The sequence below is a fragment of the Giraffa tippelskirchi genome, chromosome 12 (assembly GCF_054371585.1).
Source record: "Giraffa tippelskirchi isolate mGirTip1 chromosome 12, T2T-mGirTip1v1.2.pri, whole genome shotgun sequence".
NCBI classification, from domain to species: Eukaryota; Metazoa; Chordata; class Mammalia; order Artiodactyla; family Giraffidae; genus Giraffa; species Giraffa tippelskirchi.
In genome coordinates this window covers 142896369-142914334 of record NC_137286.1, presented here as the reverse complement: position 1 = coordinate 142914334, position 17966 = coordinate 142896369, and the positions used below count along the sequence as shown (strand labels likewise).

Below are 17966 nucleotides of genomic sequence, written 5' to 3'. Positions count from 1 at the left end.
GGTAAAATGGCAGCAGTAGTGTTTTTGTTCTTTTTTTGCTTTTAACACACACACACTCACACACTCAACCTGGATATTAAATTCAGGTGACTTGGCCTGCAACCTTGTAAGGTCATGGTTCTCAAACAGTGTTCCCAGTGGCCCTGGCATGCTACAATAAACTCACAGGGGTACCAAGGAATATTTAAATTTTCAGAGAAAAAGAAAACAGTGATACTGAATACCTATTTATTTATATCTCTATAAATCTATAATCCTGACATATTCTTTTGAACCCTTTCACACCAGTCTTTATTAAATTCAGTAAAACTTTTATTTATCAAAAGATGTGGTTTTGGTTATATATTCTTTCTTGTAATTCTAGAATTTTTATTATTTGGGCATTAAATTTTCTAAAGCCATTCATACTGTCTCTTAATTTTTTCTCTCATCATTTCCATCTGTTGATCTTTTTAATCTCTCGGAAGTCATTGGGTATACTTCTCAAAATATTTTAAATTATTTTTAACATAGACTAGTTGTTATTAGGTTTATTTCAACAAGCATCTTTGACTTTGGGAACTTAAGAACAGCCTTCCCCAGAACCAGACCTTCAGTTTCTTTCTAGGGCCAGACCTTCTATATGAAGGCTGAATTCCTTGCCAAATCGGGGAATACTCCTTGGGAAGAAAGAATTGGAAATTTCTGATTGCACACCATACCATCTATCCTACACTCAACTGCTAGAACTGTCTTCATAAACCACCATTAATTCCACCAATACCCTGTCTAGAAGGTAGTTCGCAACTTATGGTGAAAACAATCAAATTAACCCTTATACATGTTTCTAACTGTGATTCTTTAATTTTGTTTTTTTGTTTGTTTGTTTTTGTTTTTTAAATTAATTTATTTTTAATTGAAGGATAATTGCTTTGCAATATTGTGTTGGTTTCTGTCATACATCAACATGAATCAGCCATAGGTATACATATGTACCCTCCTTCTTGAAACTTCCTCCCGCCTCCCACCCCATCCCCCTGGCCATCATCAAAAAATCCACAAACAATAAATGCTGGAGAGGGTGTGGAGAAAAGGAAACCCTAATTGTTTTTGAATACAGAGGTTTGGGATGGAGTTTCCATTGGGCTCATGATGAAGGTGTGACTTCTGTGTAGTGTTGGGGGGGTGGAAAGCCCTCTGGATCCTTCTTTGGGTACCAGTTCTACCCCGGAAAGCTTCCTCCACAATCTGACTGGCCCATGTTCTTCCAACCCTGAGATGGTTTCATTTGTCACTCAGTTTCTCTGTCAGCTGTTCTCACTTCAACCTAAATAAATTTGAGTCTATGTCACTTTGACTAAAATGGCAGTTACTCATTAGCTATGAGATTCTTTTAAAAACACCACCTGATTAAACTTCATTTTGTCTTTCAAATCCATTTCCAAATATATTTGGTGGCAGCTGAGTTGCTAAGTTGTGTCTGATTCTTGAGACCCTATGGACTCTAACCCATCAAGCTCCTCTGTCCCTGGGATTCTCCAGGTAAGAATACTGGAGTGGGTTACCATTTCCTTCTCCAGGAGATGTTCCTGACTCAGGGATCAAACCCAGGTCTCCTGCATTGCAGGCAATCTCTTGCATTTCAGGCAGTCTCCTGCACTGCAGGCAGATTCTTTACCAACTGAGCCACCAAGGAAGCAAAACTAAACAATATTGTATCAATGAGAAAAGCTCTACAAACAAAAAATGTAAATACAAACCAAATAAAAAATGTATCCTTTCTCATCAGAATCTATTTTGTAGAAAATAACATAACTTGCAACCTTGATTTTCAACCTATAAATAACCATATCTTGTTGCTGTTTTTCAGTCACTCGGTCCTGTCTAACTTTTTGTGACCCCATGGACTGCAGCATGCCAGGCTTCCTTGTCCTTCACCGTCTCCCAGGGCTTGCTCAAGCTCAAGTGCATTGAGTCGGTGATGCCATCCAACCATCTCGCTCTCTGTCCTCCCCTTCTCCTCCCACCTTCAATCTTTCCCAGCATCAGGGTCTTTTCTAATAAGTCAGCTCTTCACATCAGGTGGCCAAAATATTGGAGCTTCAGCTTCAGTATCAGTCCTTCCAATGAACATTCAGGACTGATCTCCTTTAGGATTGACTGGTTTGGTTTCCTTGCTGTCCAAAGGACTCAGAAGAGTCTTCTGCAGCACCACAGTTCAAAAACATCAATTTTTTAACACTCAGCCTTCTTTATGGTCCATCTCTCAAATCCATAAATGACTACTGGAAAAACTATAGATCCTTCTCCAGGGGGATCTTCTTGACACAGAGATCAAACCAAGGTCTCCTACATTTCAGGCTAGTTTTTACTGACTGAACTATCAGAGAAGCCAAAGGCTAGGGTTGGACACTCTAGGATCTGCCTAATTGATAAATCTTTTTACTCTTGCAGTTGGTAAACTTTAGGGATTTTCACTAACAAAATGGTTCATCTTTGAGAAAGTATCCCTTACAAACAGTATTGAGAAAAATGGGATGTTCTAAATTCCCAGAAGAATAAACCAGCTCAGATCCTGGCCAGTTTTGTTTCAGGACTAAAGTATGTAGAAGTGAAATAATTTTGTTAAACTTTTCAGTCTCATATCAAACGAACTGCTGTCTTGAATGCCTTCACTGTGTAACATGGTATAGATCTACTTCAGTATTCAAGAAGCATAAATTCTCCATCTGGATTATATTGTAGGTGTGAAAGTTTGTAGTTGAAAGACATGTACTTGGCAAAAACTTAAAATTACAGGAAGCTTTCTGAGTAAGTGAAAGGTGAGAAATTACTACAGTCAGAAGATCTGAATATCTGATTTCTTCATTTTGAATTTTACAGTTTTCTTTACAGCGCTTGGAAACTCAAATGAGTCTAAAATCACTATCATTTTATATTTATTTTCAAAAAAAATTTTCAGAAACATTTTGCTCACTGATGTAGACGATTATTCCTTTATAAACCTGCTATAAAATATACAGAAAAGCTTGTATTTTATAACCTGTAGCATATTGAAGGTCAAAACATAAAAAGAGAAGAAGGAAAGAAAAAGAAAGCATAAGAAAAAGCTGTCTTTAAGGGAAATGGATGTCCTAAAAGCTACTTTGTTTAAATTTCAAAACTTTAAAGCAGAATAGCTAAGGCAGCAACATTTTTAAAGCCAGAACTGAAGTGTCCACCTGAAGACAGGCTTCTTTGAGGTCCTTGTACTCCTCCATTACCGCATACAAGTACATTTTTTATCTTGTGATGAAAACTTTTCAGAACTACTCTCTTAGCAACTTCCAAATATACATTATAGGCTTCCCAGGTGGCTCGGTGGTAAAGAATCTTCTTGCCAACGCAGGTGATATGGGTTTGATCCCTGGGTTGGGAAGATCCCCTGGAGCAGGGAAAGGCTACCCACTCCAGGATTCTTGCCTGTAGAATCTCATGGACAGAGGAGCCTGGTGAGCTACAGCCCACGGGGTCACACAGAGTCCGACACGACTGGGCAGCTGAGGATGACTGAACGCATTATCAACCACAGCCACCATACTGTGCATTATATCCCAGGACTGATTTATCTTATAATTGGAAGTTTGGTTTCCTTTATTATACCCTTAGCTGCCTCAGTGCCTTATAACAATAAAAACAAAATCTAATTATGTCAACTCTTTTTAAAATCCCTGTGGTGGGTCCCCAATGGCCACAAGGTGTAAAGACAAATTTATGGCAAATAACTAGAAGGCCTTATGTGGATGACATTGGTAAACATGTAAATACTATAAATAAAGCCTGATTGTGTATGACAATAATAACTTATCTAATTTGTGCATGTAACATAAAGTGTGAAAATGTTAGTAGCTCAGTAGTGTCCGACTCTTTTTGACCCCATGGACTGTAGACCACCAGGCTCCTCTGTCCTCGGGATTCTCCAGGCAAGGATACTAGAGTGGGTTGGCACTCTATTCTCCAGGGGATCTTCCTGACCGAGGGATCGAACCCAGGTTTCCTGGGTTGCAGGAGGATTGTTTACCATTTGAGCCTCCAGGGAAGCCCAACATAAAGCACAGTATAAACCAAACATGCTTGAAGAGTTTATAATCAGAGAAAAGGCGAGGAGGTGTGAGGTGGGGAAATTGCCTCTTGAGAAGGGGCCATAGGTGACTGGCTACCACATACTGCAGGTGTCTGCTGGGGGGAACTCCCCAGAACCAGAAAGAAAAGCTCTTCTTCTTCAGGGTTCCTCCCAGCCTCCACCAGTGTCACTTACCACCATGCAATATGCTAAGAGAAGAATGTCATAGGACCACAGGCAGGCATGGATCGAGAATGAACAGAAAACAGTTTACAACTGGCACGACCATCAACAAACCTGACCTAGTGACCGCAGGCACAAAACTACACCCAATGAAGTGACTCTCACTTGGAACAGTTCTGAAAATATAGTTACAAACATTTTACAGACTTGGAAACCAAAGGAAAATATTGCTAAGACATTCATGAGTCAAGGAGGAAATTATGATGGACATTTCAAAATATTTAGAATGGACTGGAAATGGAAATATCACACGTCGACAGTTTAGAGTGCAGTTAAAATAGTTCTTAAAAACAGATTAATGGCATGGTTTTGAAAAGAAGAAAGCCTCAAAATTAATGTTATAAGCTAAATAGAGAATGAAATAGAAAACAGCATCAGGTTCAACAAAGCCAAATGTTGGATCTTTAACACACAAGCCTTTGGTAAGTTATTAAAACATATATTTCAAAGACTAAGAGAGATTAAGTTAGGTATGTCACTAGACTAGGAGGAAGGGGAAAAGAAAGGTTTGAAAGAGAAAAGGAGGCAAAAGATGAGGAAGAGAAGGAGAAGAAGAAAAGGATATGGAGGAGGAAGGAAAATACAGAGAAAAACAACTCTAATGTCAGAAAGTGAAGAGGAATAAAAAGCTTCCTGATGAGGGCGAAAGAGGAGAGTGAAAAAGCTGGCTTGAAACTCAGCATTCAAAGGACCAAGACCATGACATCTGGTCCCATCATTTCATGGCAAATAGAAGAGGAAAAAGTGAAAGTAGTTTCAGATTTTATTTTCTTGGGCTCCAAAATCACTGTGGAGAGTGACTGCAGCCATGAAGTTAAAAGACACTTGCTCTTTGGAAGGAAAGCTATGACAAACCTAGACAGTATATTAAAAAGCAGAAGCATCACTTTGCTGACAGAGGTCGGTATACAGTCAAAACTACGGTTTTCCCAGTAGTCATGTATGGATGTGAGAGTTGAACCATAAAAAAGGCGGAGCACCCAAGAATCGATGCTTTTGAACTGTGGTGCTGGGGAATACTTGTGAGAGTCCCTTGAACTGCAAGGAGATCCAACCAGTCCATCCTAAAGGAGATCAACCCTGAATGTTCATTGGAAGGACTGATGCCGAAGCTGAAACACCAATACTGTGTTCACCTGGTACAAAGAGACCACTCATTGGAAAAGACACTGACGCTGGGAAAGACTGAAGGCAAAACGACAAGAGGGCAGCAGAGGATGAGATGTTCAGACAGCATCACTGAGTCAATGGACATGAATCTGAGCAAACTCCGACAGATAGTGAAGGACGGCAGCCTGGCTCGCTGCAGTCCGTGGGTTCGCAAAGAGCTGGACATGGCTTACCCACTGAACAACAACAACAAATAATAAAAATTTGAAACGCAAGTGGATTCAATATATAAATACGAAAAGCATAGTTGTGAAGTTGGAATAGGGAATGTTTTTTTTCATGCTATCTGCAGCGCTCATTAAGACTAACTTTCAATAAAAGGGATCATAAAATGATCTAAGAGATATTTAGGAAAATTTCCAACTCAAGCAACAACTACAAAAGCAAACACAAAAAACCTCCAACAAATCAGTAACAATAATTTAAAAATAAGTCTTCTAGGGGGACAACTTCTGAAATTTCAAACTTTAGAGCTCTTTGAAAAGGTTTCCCTAATGAAACAATCATAACTGGTTACAATTATTTTAAAAAAATTAATTAATGTTTCTGAAAATTGTCTTAAGGCCATAAAGCAAATTTTAAAATAATTAATCCAGAAAAATCTATTAAACTATGTGAGAACCATGAGGGTCTGGGGCACTCGAGCCAGGATCAGCTCCTCATCAGGACCCCAGGCTGAGCATAATGACTAATTTCCATCCTGAGCAGTTTGGTCCAAAAATATACGCCTTCCTCTGATTCCAGCTTCCAGCTGAAAGTTGCAGTGTCTCCCTAGGAGAGGTTGAGTGTCAGCATTTCTCATCCCCCTGAATGCCATGTGGTAAAATTATATTCCCAGAGGAGTGTGGCAGGCAAATTAGGAATTTCCCCCTCCACCCACCCTGATACCAGGGAGGCCAGCCAAGAACACTGCAGTCCGAGCCCCTGCCTCTCCGCTCCTTTGAGTGGCTGGTGCTCCACATCACAAGAGAGGGGCTACCCACCCGACCCCTAAGAAGAAATAAAGTCAAATAAATCTAAGCCTCTCTCTCATAGCATGTAGAAAATAACTTGAAATAGATCGGAAACTTAAACATAATTGCTATTGCTGATTATTTTGAAAAAACAGAAGAAAATCTCTGTGACCTTGAGGAAGATAAAGATGGAATATGCGCCTATTACTGATTTTTCAAATTAATGTTGACAGTCTACTGTATAATACATTCTAGCTATATAAGAATATGTCCTGATTTTTGGAGATGTATCAGTTGACAATGTGCCTCTGTGTGGATGTGTGTGTGTAAGAGACAGAGAGGGAAAAAAGCAGCAAAGGTTTAACATGATGTGATGTTTAAGAATTAAATGTTTGTTTTACTATTCATTCTATATTCCTGTCAGCTTGAATTTTTTCCAAATTAAAAATACTTAAATTAAATAGATAAACTATGTAGGTAAAATAAAGACTATAAAATGTTATCAGAATGTTAACACTATATTTACCAATATAAATCAAGCCATGAAATATTTGAAGTAACTTGAAATCATATTAACATAGTTCCATTTTTACCATGTTAATTTATAGTTGTACTAGTCAATATACTTCATTAATGTATGCTTGTACTGGTTGAAAATATCTCTTGAAATTTCATTCAGTATTTATGAAGATTTAGTCTATAGGGTCTATAGTCTATAGTGCTGCAATTCATGGGGTCGCAAAGAGTCGGACACGACTGAGCGACTGAACTGAACTGAGTCTATAGGGTCGCACAGATTTGGACACAACTGAAGTGACTTAGCAGCAGCAGCAGCAGCAGTCTATTTACATAAGATTTTAAACACAAAATGGAAGAGTTTTGAGGATATTTTAGATATTTTTGTTGTTTGTTAATCTAAGGTAACTAGAAAAAATATCTGAAAAGACATATGACAATTTATTAGTAGTATTTGAGGAAAATTACCTTAATGAGAAATACTGATATTACAGTTTGTTGGGTCTTAATGAGAAAGTCTCAAATTTAATTAAAAAAATTTTTTAAATCTCATTTTACTTGGAAATATCTTAATTGTTATATGCAGATCTCTCCCATGAAGATGATAAAAAATAATTGATAAAAATATCTTCCAAAATGTTCCTGATAACCCTATATTTTCTGTTAATATTATATATCAAATAATCAATTACAGAGAATTAAAATCTCTGACAAGCTGATAATTGATGTAATACAATTGGGGGGAATTTTTGCACTCTGATATGTAGCCTGCAGTACCACAGTCTAGGTAGATATACCAGCAGCCCTCGGAGACACTGTGGGTATGATTCTAGGTCACCTCAATAAGCAAAGTCACTTGAATTTTTTGGTTTCCAGTGAATACAGAAGTTATGCTTACACGATACTGTGGCCTATTAAGTGTACAATAGCATTATGTCTAAAAAAAAAAGGAGTACTTCATTTTAAAATACTCCATTGCTAAAAACTGCTAACCATCGTCTGAGACTTCAGCCAGCATAATCTTTTGTAACATCAAAGATCACAATCACGGATAACCATGGCAAATATGATAATAATGAAAACGATTGAAATATTGTGACAATTACCAAAATGTGACACAGAGACAGGAAGTGAGCAAATGCTATTAGAAAATTGGTGCCAACAGGGTTGATTCATCACAAGGTTCCCACAAACTCTCAATTTTTAAGAAGGACATTTACAAAGCACAATAAAACAAAGCACCATAAAATGAGGCATGCCTGTTCACTCCTAGCAACTGTGGAATGTTAATAAACACTTGGGGACTTCCCTGGTGGCTCAGTGGTAAAGAATCTGCCTGCCAATGCAGGAGATGGAGGTTTGATCCCTGGGTCAGGAAGATCCCCTGGAGAAGGGAATGGTAACCCACTCCAGTATTCTTGCCTGGAGAATCCCATGGACAAAGGAGCCTGGTGTCCATGGGGTTGCAAAGAGTCAGACGGGGCTTAGGAACTGAACAACAATGAACGCTTAGAAAAATTATAGTTCAGCTTCAATAATGACATCTGAAAGTGAAAAAGTGAAAGTGAAAGTCGCTCAGTCATGTCTGACTCTGCGCCCCCATGGACTATACAGTCCATGAAATTCTCCAGGCCATAATACTGCAGTGGGTAGCCTTTCCCTTCTCCAGGGGATCTTCCCAACCCAGGGATCGAACACAGGTCTCCCACACTGCAGGTGGATTCTTGACCAACTGAGCCCCAAGGGAAACCCCACAGTGATATCTAATGGAGGTTTCACTATTTGGGTTTTACAAGAAAGATCTATTTCCACTTTTAAAGTTGATAGATAATTCAACTGCTAAGAGTGTTGAACATGTAAAATTAAAAGCAAACTGCAAAACAAGTAATAACTGTGCTAGAGAGCAAAGAAGTGAACTCATAATTTAATTGAGCTCTGGTCATCTAGGGCTTCCCTGACAGCTCAGTTGGTAAAGAATCCACCTGCAATGCAGGAGACCCCAGTTCAATTCCTGGGTCAGGAAGATCCGCTGCAGAAGGGATAGGCTACCCACACCAGTGTTCTTGGGCTTCCTTTGTGGCTCAGCTGGAAAAGAATCTGCCTGCAATGTGGGAGACCTGGGTTCAGTCCCTGGGTTGGGAAGATCCCCAGGAGAAGGAAAAGGCTATCCACTCCAGTATTCTGGCCTTGGGAATTCCATGGACTGTACAGTCCATGGGGTCACAAAGAGTTGGACACGACTGAGGGACTTTCACATGATCATCTATGTGGCCCTTCTTTTATTTAATTGTATAATGTTATACCTTGATCTTCTAAATTTAAGATATATTAATTCATCCAAAGTTAGTGGACTTCATTTCAAATAAATGAAAATAATGCACATCTGATTTTACTTTAAACTTAACCTAAAGCAACCCAGGTTTATAGGCAAAAGACATCAAATTGGTATGCAAAAAGGTCTTTGAGATGAATATAATATATCAAGCTCTGGGAACCATGGGTATTAAGCATGAAAAAAAGTTTTTTAAAATCTCATTAAATATTTCTCACTGTGGATCAGAATTTGTTTCTTTCTTATTCTACCTTGAGGTCCTGAAAGAGTGAGCAAGCTAATATGAATGACAGGATAATAATAACATTTTGATATCTCCTATCTCCAAGGAACTCAAATTCTTTATGGGAATGATCTCATTAATCCTCTCAGCATCCCTGAAAGGTAGGTAGGTGAAAACTGTAATAACCACTTTATAAAGGAAAATAGTGAGAAATTTTGCAGTTTCATATAAATGAAAAAGAAAAGTGGTCCCTTTTAACTTGAGCATAGTAGTTATATATGTTGGGTTGATACTTTATTAACTTTGAAAACTTACTTGCATTTCAAATTTTTTTAACTCATTAAAGACATAAACATTTCAACTACATGTCACAAAGTTTATAGTCTTCAATTGTCATTATATTTAACAAAACTATTTGAATTATCATTTTAAGATTTCTCACCAGTTAAAATTGTGAAAATTAACAAGACCTAAAAGGGTACAATTTTACACCATATACACAATAAATTATCAGCAACGAATGTAAGTAAAAGGATAATCCAAAAAACAGGGCACTAACTCATGAGAAACCAAGGTATAATCACTACATACATAATTTTTTATCTCAAAGTAAATTATATAAGCATTTACAAGATATTAAAACATATCAGATATTTTTGGATATGCTTTTTAGTGTCAATTATTAAAATAACAAAACTCATAATGAAAAGCTTATAAAAATGTTACATTAAAAAATTTATAATTAGGTAAAGCACAAAAGTCACTGTTTATTATTCACTCTTAAGAGTCCCTTGGACTGCAAGGAGATCAAACCAGTCAATCCTAAAGGAAATCAACCCTGAATATTCATCGTAAGGATTGATGCTGAAGCTGAAACTCCAATACTGTGGCCACCTGATATGAAGAGCTGACTCAATGGAAAAGACCCTGATGCTAGACTGAAAGCAAGAAGAGAAGAGGGTGGCAGAGGATGAAGTTAGACAGCATCACTGTCTAAAAGTTGTTAGAGGTTAGATAGCATCACCAACTCAATGGACATGAGCGTGAGCAAATTCCCAGGAGAAGAGTGAAGGACAGGGGAGCCTGGCATGCTGCACTCCATGGGTTCGCAGAGTTGTACAGGACTTAGGAACTGAACAACAACAAGTTTTTCCACTAATGTAGAATAAACCACTGCAAAATATTTGCATATTAAATTCCATGTCCACCCTCACACACACATTTTAGCACATATATAGTATATATTTTGCCATCATACTGAACATTTAATTTTGAAAACATATTTAACCTAACATTGCAAGTATTTTTCAACTCCTTAAAAAATTCTTGAAAACATCTTTTCTAACTCTCTATGGTAGTATATCATACATGCATAATATTTATTCATTAATATTAAAAGTTTCCTTTGGTAGATAATAGGTTACATCTACTGTTTATATTATCAGCAACACAAGGATGAGTCTCTACAAGCATCAATTCCTTATTCGCATTTCATGTTATTTCTGTAGATTGTTTCCTAAAGTGAATTGTATAGATAAAAGATGTAAACTCACCGGACATTTTGGAATTCAAATCTCCAGGCTGTCGTTGGAAATTTGGATAGTTTACATTCCCAGTATACATTTGACATCGTTTTCACGGACATTTATTACTATAGATTTTCCTTCGAAGATATTCTGAAATGAGAAAATACAGTCTCCCTCTAACTTTAAAAATTTTAGTTAGTTGGTTATTCAGTTAATTGTCATTGAGGTTAAACCTCCCACGCTCCACCACTTATTTTTCAACTCGGGTGGATTGAAAAAATCGGGTGGATTATTAAGATTTGTGATTCCACATTTCTCCGTGGTTTCTTTCTTTTCTTCATCCTTCCACTAGGGTGTGTTTTTAATACAGTTTTAAGGCTGCATTGATTTATAAAAATAATATGCTCTGTTAAAATATCAGGCTATAAAAAGGGAGACAAAGAAGAAAGCAGTAAAACCCTGCCAGCTAGAGATCGCCTGCTATGGATCTGGCATCCACGCCTCCACAAATCACTACACATGTGGGCAGGGACACATAGTAATAATGAGCAAGGATGCTGAGAGTCAGAGAATGAAATAATTTCATAATTATAAGCTTACATTAAGCATACTTAAAATGTATTACATCTATTTTAATTGAATTTAACTCAAGGAATGTCAGAGGATGAGATGGTTGGATAGCATCACCGACTCAATGGACATGAGTTTGGGTAGACTCCGGGAGTTGGTGATGGACAGGGAGGCCTGGCGTGCTGCGGTTCATGGGGTCGCAAAGAGTCGGACACGACTGAGCGACTGAACTAAACTGAACTCGAGGAATACAAACTCAAGTGATACTGAAGGGATTCTGGTATTTCACATAAATGTGTCTTTACTACAGGAGGTATTATTTCTTTAAAAGTCTCTTTGCCAATGAAAGAAGAGATTTTGATATCTATATTGAGTTTGAAGTCATTGTGGTTTTATTTAAACCACATGATTATATTTTAAATACCGTAAGGTTGATTCCATGCCCTATAAATGAGACTTTTAGTAGTCATATATGCATTTCCTTCTACCTCCCTATTCCCACTGGCCAACTTTTATTGGTTGGATTATTTTTTCCTAGTCATGTTTTATTGCCTTTATATCCTGTTCAGATGTATCATTTTTTTTAGTTAGATGGGTTTAATTCTCAACATCAGTCATTTTACCACATCTCCTCTTTGCATATGTCTTTCTTTTGATTCCTTTATGGATAGGCTATATTTCATGATGAGGTGGCTTATTCATGATAATTGGTAGATAAATAATCCTATGTTTGAAATGCCTTTATACTTGATACGGGAACACCAGCCTGCCTGCGTGTAAGGGTGTGGACTTATTTCAGAGTTGGTTGAAATTAAGCACAAATTAGATTTGTCTTAATCTTCTAGGCTGCATATACCTGAGCACTTTTGGATTTGTGAGACTCTCTGTGTTTTGACTTTGTGTTTAAAAATTGAGTACAAAATTGGGGGTTTGTCGCTTTCTCTAGAACTTTTTAGGCAAACTGTCCTACAACAGTGCTATAGAGAATTCTAAGGGTGACTTCATATTGTCTTCTATTTGATGTGTTTTCTTCCCTAAATACTAGCAGAATTTTTTTTTTTCAGCCACTGAATTTACTTCCTTTCTCTGAAGAAATTTTGAAGTTGACTTTGTCAGTTTTTCCTGGGATTTGGAGGAGCATTTCAAACTGCAATTTCAAGTCTTCCCACACTTCAGGGTTTTTGTTTTTGTCTTTTTTTCCTATTTTTCTTTAAATGTTACTTCTTCATTTTTTTCTGTCACATTTGTAAGACACATACGCTATTGACCTGTTAACTTTCTAAAGTCTACCTTCGCTATTCTGAATAATACGCCTGTGATTTTCCAGTCTCCTTTCCTCCAGGCTCTCCATCATCTGGATAACTGCTTTAGCTCCTGCTTACTGTTTTCAGTTACGTCGGTGTGTTTTATGTGTCTTTTTTTTCTTTCTTTTCATTTCTTTCCTGAGATCTGCCAGCTTACCTGTCATCTCATTCTGTTGTTTTATAATTCCATAGTTAAGCCCTTGTATTTATTACAATTTGATTTTTTTCTCTTTCCCTTCTCATTTACAGAGTAATTGTTAGAAAGTTCTCAGAACAAAGAATAATTTTTAGAAATCTTATGTTTCTCTGAAAATGTATTTTCTTATATAGATTCTTTAGACTACACAGGTCCATATTGCTTCTTCTTTCACTCTTTTAGTTGTTTTAATCTTCTAGGCTGCATATACCTGAGGACTTTTGGATTTGTGAGACTCTCTGTGTTTTGACTTTGTGTTTAAAGATTGAGTACAAAATTGGGGGTTTGTCGCTTTCTCTAGAACTTTTTAGGCAAACATTCATCATCAAAACAAAATGCCAGCAAAGATAAGCTTTTTGTATTATTACATCCCTTAGCAACAATGTTGTGTTATAGCATTATTAAAAATATATTTACCATAAAGTACCTATCAGATATATTTTATAATGAAAATAGTGCTGTTTTTCTTAAAAAAAATCAACTTTGATAAATTCTTTATGTTTGTTAACGATTTTTGTTGCATTGGACATATCTTAGCATTTTCCCTAAAATCTGCTTTATTTTTCCTGTCTGACTGAAGTTATTCATAGTAACCTGAAAATAATTTTCTTAAACTTCTGTTCAACAAAATTTTCTTAAAACTTTAAAATATCCTCAGAATTTTAATTTGTAAATAAAATAACTCCAGGAAATATTGGAGGACAGAGGACCCTGGTGTGCTGCAGTCCATGGGGTCACAAAGAGTTGGACATGACTTAGCGAGTGAACAATAACAACAAAAATAATGCAAAAATCACATCTAAACATAAATTTTTAGAATTTCTACATATCTGGAGGGAAGACAAAAATTACAACAGTTCTCCTTTAACTCAGCATTATTTGGGGGATCCAAGAGCTAAGTTTCAGAAGAAAATAGTGATGTGTTCTACCCTGGGGACTCTGGTACTCCACAATGCAGTGGAAGAATATGCGTCTGTGTTAATTACAGCTTTGACATTGTTCCAGATGTACATAATACATGATGTGTAAGCCAGACGCCCCGTGTGCTCGGGCCTCCACCTGGACACTGCTGCTCGAGGAAGTCAGACCCCTACGGCTGCAGGTGGGATGTGGCAGACATCCAAGATCTATCTCAGGACACTTTTGCTGCCCTCTGGGGAGACATGCAAGATCGCTCTACAGAAACATTTACGATTTCATTAAAGGCTGAATCAGCAAGAGTCAATGGGGGCCTGCTAATTGGCATTTAGAGATATAAATTTATTTTAACTGTAAATGAAGGTTTTTCTATCTCCTTCTTCACTAACCATTTCCAAAAAGTTATCCATCCTAACAAAACTTCTTCATTATTCTTACCACTTTTAAAGCTTTCCCAGTGGTTTTTCAACTTCAGAAGGATACATATTTCTACTAAGGAATTTTTGAAAACATTTTTTTTTAAAACTGTAACATGTCCCTTCCGATCTTTCATTTTATATAGCTTCAACTCAGACTTCACCGAACGGCTCAATACATTTTTCATGGTCATCCCATCCTTCAAGAATTCTGGAATTCTGACATTTTGCAGTTTGCTCTCTACTATGCTGATTACAGAAACACATATGCCTTTAATCTAAATATACTTTCCTAGCTTTTATGTAAGGGAAAAATAAGCTTTTTGGCTTAAAGTTTATCATTTATGATAATTATTTCTATAGCTATTTCCCAAATAGCTATAACCATTTTATAAATAATTTATGTACAAACTGTTTGAAATTATCTTTATAAATACAATTTTAGTTTGGGAAGAATGAATATTTACCTGTCAGCCTCTATAAATTAATTCTTTGTCTAGCGTAAACCCAGGAAAATATACCACTTCAACTGATCTCTCCCATGTCACTTTATAAAATTCTTAGCTTAAAACATAAAACCTTTTTTGGCTAGTTAAGATCTTATAACTCTGGTGATTCTTTTTTGCTCCAACAGAAAGTGTGATCAGTAAACCAATCTATAAGTCCTACAATGAAATGTCTTCTTGAAAAACAAAGCTATGCTGGAAAAGACTATTTTTTTTTTCATAGAAGATATGTGCTAGAAATTTTTCCCCAATTTCTCTTTATTAATACATCTATTTGTATAGGAATTTTAAAAATCTAGAAAAATCTTACTGATACATTTTGATATAGTACTATTGTTGTACTTATTTAAATGTAGTAAGCAAACATTAGAAAGCCAGCATTTTATGCTATCAATGGCTGCAATTATTCTATGCCTCAAAGAGTGAATAATGAGCCTTTGTGTTCTATAAAATTGATGCAAGCCACCCTTATTTGTAGCTTGTGAAGAACTTTTAGTTTCTTGTTATTAAAATTACAGCCTCTAGTCACATATCATCATGCATGCATATGCTTGGAAAAATTAACCAAAAAATGTTTTAAGCAAAAATAAGCATAGATACCACTTTCAAAGCAAAGAGTCATTGTTTATCAGATATACTTTGGGAAATAAGCTTCTAGTTTGCTATCACTGCTAAAATATAAACACTAGCACAGTTACAAAGTTATAGAATGAACCTCAGCTAGACTCCTATTAATGATTTAATTGCGTTGAAAAATTTGCTTTTAACATGTACATTCTTTATCGTTAGATTACAATTCACTATTCTTACTATCTTTCTGAAATGTTTGACTCCATTTCACTATGAGCAGTAATTTTTTTTTATCATCTCTCTCTTATTATTCTTCTGAAAGAAACCCTAAATTACAGGTATATAGATTCTAATATTTAGATTTCTTTTTTTTTACTTCCCATGTTGCACATTATGCTCTAAGGGTTTATTTATAAGTTAAGTTTGCATGTTTTGACTGCCTACACCCATTTTGCCCACTTCATTATTTTCATATATTTTGGGAATTGAATATATTGATTAATGAAACTTAACAGATAAGCCAAACACAGAATATCAGAGAATAGGAAAATGTTAAATTATAGAATTACAATACATTTAACACAAAAACTCATGCGATTCAAAAGTCATTTTGGGATTCTGAAGTCTTACAAAGACACCAGTATGAGCACCACTTACAGCTCTATAATTACAGATATCAAAATGCATTGACCTAAATTTATACTGGCTGCATATATTATTTTGAACAATTTTTAAGATAAAAGTTTTACATATATACATTATGGATTTTAATTTTGAAAAAACTACAGGTCAGGAAAAAAAAGCAGTTTTGTTGTATTTCAATTACTATGCATGAGTTACCCAAAAAAAACTTTCATTCTATTTTCATCTTTTCATAAATTGGCTATAATTTTTTGAGAAAAGGAGCTTTTTGTTTTGTTTTGTAAACAGCAGGTGACAAAGCAGTATGCCCCCTTTTGCTCTCCAGGTCTGGGAACAAGAAAGTAAAAGGCCGAAGTCAATTAAAAGGAAAGGTCCATCCCAAGACCTGCTTCCTCACCTTACCCACTGGGTTAAATAGAAGCAGTCGAGAAAGAGAGGTTATCAATATGTCCTCTTATTGAAGAGTTTATATAATGAAAGCGCCTTTATTTAAGAGAGCCTAATTTTCAGGAACTGTACTTGTTAAGATACCCTGGAGAAGGAACTGGCAACCCACTCGAGTATTCTTGCATGGGAAATCCCATGGACAGAGGAGCTTGGCAGGTTACAGCCCATGGGGTCACAAAGAGTCAGACACAACTGAGCGACTAAACACACTCACACACACACACAAATAAATTACACTGATCTTTATCCCATCATATAATAATTCATGCTGATAGTCCTGAATTCAATATTCTTCTTCATCTATGAAAACATCTATCTTTGTATATCAAAGTTCAGTTTATTCCTTTCAAAAGCAGGATTGTTGTCAAGTAATTAGCCTTCAATTAAAATAAATTGATTGATTTAATTTAAAAAATAAACTCAATCAGTTTTTTTCAGATCTTAAAAAAAAAAGCATGATTGTTACAACTTAAGAGTATTCCCATATATTTAAAGGTTCCCCTCTGGAAATTCTTGATCAAATTGAGATGCTGTTGCTTCACTAAAACCTCATTACCATACATTATTTTAGAGAACTGAGTTTTGTAAAAATAGGGCAGCTTTCTATAAACTTGAATATAACCTAGGTCAGTTCTATGGCTATTTCTATGTTTATGCCTCTTTCCTGAAATTTCTTTTCAACAGTAAGCCTAAAATCATCTTTTTCCCTTTGAATCTGTTACCTTTTCAAGTCAGGCTCCAGCAAGAGTGCCCAGTGTCCTTTGAGCCAACCAAATGGGCCCCAGTTCGGCTCAGAAGCAAAGGGAAAGTTCCTTCTCCGATCAGAGAAAGGAGAGATGTCAGCTCTCGCTCTAGAGCACATGCTCTCTAGCAGCCACCATCGGGGCTGCTTTATGGAGATCAAGCCAGCAGGAGGCAGGTAGAGTTCTCCAGCAGGCACATTGCTCACAGCTCTGGATCTGTCTCTGCACACGGCCCACTGCCGCCATCTTGGATTGAGTATCAGGTGCAGCTTCTGCACACAGCCTGCCAAGCTAGGGTGCCTGTGAAGTCATGTTGCACCAGGAACTCTGGTCTGAAGTGCCCAGTGCAAGATCTCTGCACAAGACAGCCCATGAGCTATGAAACTAGACTAAGCACAAGGCAAGAGAAAAAGGTTAGACTTTCTTACCCAGATTCTATTTTTATTTCCTGCGAAAGGTTAATGAGCTTTGTTGGTGATAAACCCTTAATTATTAGAGTCTCAGACTGTTTTAACTTTTACAAATACTTTTTCTCCAAAGGAAGTTTTATTATTCGTTCCAAAGTGTTTGAATTTCTTTCAACACTCATATCAGCTCTAAACAGTTCAGA

At 36.5% G+C, this 17966-nt stretch overlaps 1 protein-coding gene across 1 annotated transcript in view; it reads right to left on the bottom strand.

Annotated features, from left to right (window-relative positions):
• The window catches only part of LOC145530572 (uncharacterized), a 414567-nt gene extending 397186 nt beyond the window's left edge, over positions 1-17381 (bottom strand). Inside the window, exons 1-2 of the mRNA XM_081552134.1 lie at positions 17336-17381; positions 11072-11194 (exon numbers count right to left, since the gene is read on the bottom strand). Of these exons, the coding sequence (XP_081408260.1) occupies positions 11072-11163 (92 nt within the window). The 5' untranslated portion in view covers positions 11164-11194; positions 17336-17381. The remainder of the gene's footprint in view (positions 1-11071; positions 11195-17335) is intronic.
• Between the last annotated feature and the right edge of the window lie 585 nt (positions 17382-17966).